The sequence below is a fragment of the Anastrepha obliqua genome, chromosome 6 (assembly GCF_027943255.1).
Source record: "Anastrepha obliqua isolate idAnaObli1 chromosome 6, idAnaObli1_1.0, whole genome shotgun sequence".
Taxonomy (NCBI): Eukaryota; Metazoa; Arthropoda; class Insecta; order Diptera; family Tephritidae; genus Anastrepha; species Anastrepha obliqua.
In genome coordinates, this window is record NC_072897.1 from 18,330,983 (window position 1) to 18,333,567 (window position 2,585).

General features: G+C 40.0%; 1 protein-coding gene across 1 annotated transcript; it reads right to left on the reverse strand.

Moving 5' to 3' along the window:
* Positions 1-901: 901 nt before the first annotated feature.
* On the reverse strand, positions 902-1,636 carry LOC129250193 (uncharacterized). Its single transcript, XM_054889828.1, has one exon. It carries the CDS (start codon positions 1,634-1,636, stop codon positions 902-904), a length of 735 nt encoding a protein of 244 aa, XP_054745803.1.
* Positions 1,637-2,585: the final 949 nt, after the last annotated feature.

Below are 2,585 nucleotides of genomic sequence, written 5' to 3' on the forward strand. Positions count from 1 at the left end.
CGTAAAATGGATGTCATAGTCTTTAATAAATCGTCTATAGTAGCCTGACATAATAAAAAAACCTCGAAATTCTCTTAAGGTTTTAGGTTGTGCGAAGTTTGCGATAGCCTCTACTTTCGCAAGACTTAATACCGTTAGCAGATATTACATAACCTACAAATTCTACACTTTCTTTAAAATATTTAACCTTTCCAACTGAACTTTTGGCTTCGCTTAATGTTCTAAATAATATATATCCTGAATATGAGAGAAATGTTCCTGTTGCGGAGAGAATCCTGTATGCGGCTACAAATCTGTTGCGGGAAGAACCAATAATGTTGCAGGAAGAACCAATAATGTTGCAGGAAGAACCAATAATGTTGCGGGAAGGACCAATAATGTTGCAGGAAGAACCAATAATGTTGCAGGAAGAACCAATAATGTTGCAGGAAGAACCAATAATGTTGCGGGAAGGACCAATAATGTTGCAGGAAGAATCTTGAAGGCGGCTATAAATTCGTTGCAGGGAGAATCCTTAAATCTTAATGTTGCGATAGGACCAAGTTGATTGAAGCGATGAAATATCCGGATCGAAGGACCTCACTAATGATGAACACAACTTCCTGTTGGTTATTGTAGCGATGATATTGCGGCAAAAATTCCCAATTTAAAATATGTTGCTTCTGATTCAAAATTATAATTTTTTCTCTCTATATTTTACAAAATGTTCCGTATTTATACACATTTCTTTACAAACAAAACCTACTTAATTCACAGAAAATTATAACAAATAACAAAAGTTGAAAAACATTAAAGTATTTTAACTAATATTAAATTGAACTCAACATACCGCCGCCCTTGAACTATCTGAATAAGTTCAAAACAAAATATTAAAAAGAAAATGAAAAGCCTTGAAAAACATTTACGATAAGTTATTAGTTTCTTCATGAAATAAATCTCCTTTCGTTGGCAAAAGGCAAAGTTTGACTATAGGGCGAACCAATTCGCCATGCGGTGTTTTCAACGTAACTACTCTTACGCGTCCATCGGTACCATGATGGCATTTGATCACTCGTGCAATCGTACACTTCGTCGGAGGATTAGGCTCATTGAATACAGCAACCACATCCCCTTCTTCAATGTTGCGTGAAGAACGAAACCATTTAGTGCGACGTTGTAAGCTCACGAGGTACTCTTCTCTCCAACGACGCCAGAAATGTTGTCTCATGGCAGAAATTGCTTGCCATCGCTGTCGAAGATTTCCACGAAACCCTTGACCCTCAGGTTCCGGTATTGATTTAAGCGGTTCACCGACTATGAAACGTCCGGGAGTTAAAACTTCTAAGTCACCAGCAGCTTCAGAGTTGTCACAGAGTGGGCGAGAGTTTACGCAAGCTTCTATTTCAGTCAAAAGTGTGTTGAACTCTTCGTATGATAGTGGAACTTCTCCTAATACGCGTTTTAAATGATACTTAACACGTTTGACTCCGGTCTCCCAGTAACCTCTCATATGGGGTGCAGCCGGTGGATTAAATCGCCATTCGATATTCGAGTCCGCAAAGAAAGAGCGAAGTTTAATATCAGCCATGCACTGTTGAAATGCAATGCGCAACTCCTTCTCGGCTCCAACGAAATTTGTACCGTTATCTGATGCCATGACCTTACAAAATCCTCTACGGCTTGTGAACCTTTTAAACGCATTTAGGAAAGCTGGTGTTGACAGGTCACCAACAAATTCGAGATGCATCGCACCAGTGCACATACAAATGAACGAACAAATGTAGCCTTTGGTAGCCTTAGCTCCTCTTCCTTGGGTGAATTTGTAGAGGTAAGGTCCAGCGAAGTCAACAGCAGTGTGAGTAAAACAACGGGCGTAGGTTGTGCGAATGACAGGTAGATCACCCATGACTTGTGTGGTAAGATTGCGGTTGAAATAAGTGCATTTCACGCACTTATGGTATATATTACGGATCAAGCTACGAGCGCCGATAACCCAATAACGACGTTGCAAGACAGTTTGCATAATGCGGGGCCCAGCGTGCAAAGTGATCTTGTGTATTTCGCAGATTATTAACTTAGCAAGCGGACAATTCTTAGGCAAGATAATGGGATGCCTAACATCTGGAGCGATTTCATCATTTTTTATTCTTCCTCCAACACGTAGAACACAAGTCCCATCCAGAAAGGGCTGCAGACGCAAAAGACTACTGCGAAGTGGGATTGGTCTTTTAGCGCTGCAAAGAGAAATTTCATTAGAAAAATAAAACTGTTGCGTATACCTTATTAGGCGAAGTTCAGCTTCAAATAACTCTTGGCATCTCGGTGTACCAAAACGCTTTATAACATTAAGCCGTCTGTTAGCCCGAATGTTAGTCAAAAAGAGTAAAACGTAGGAAATAACTCGACGCAGCTTAGAATACGATGAGTATTTTGTCATCACGGACCAATAATCTGTAGAATTAGTCACATGGGCACGAATACTATTTCGTATGCCCAGCTCTGTAGTGTGCTCTTTAGATTTTTTCTGCTTTCACAATTGTTCAGTGCTTTTCAGGAAAATAGGACCAGCCCACCACAATTGATGACGTAATAATTCGGAGGGAGTT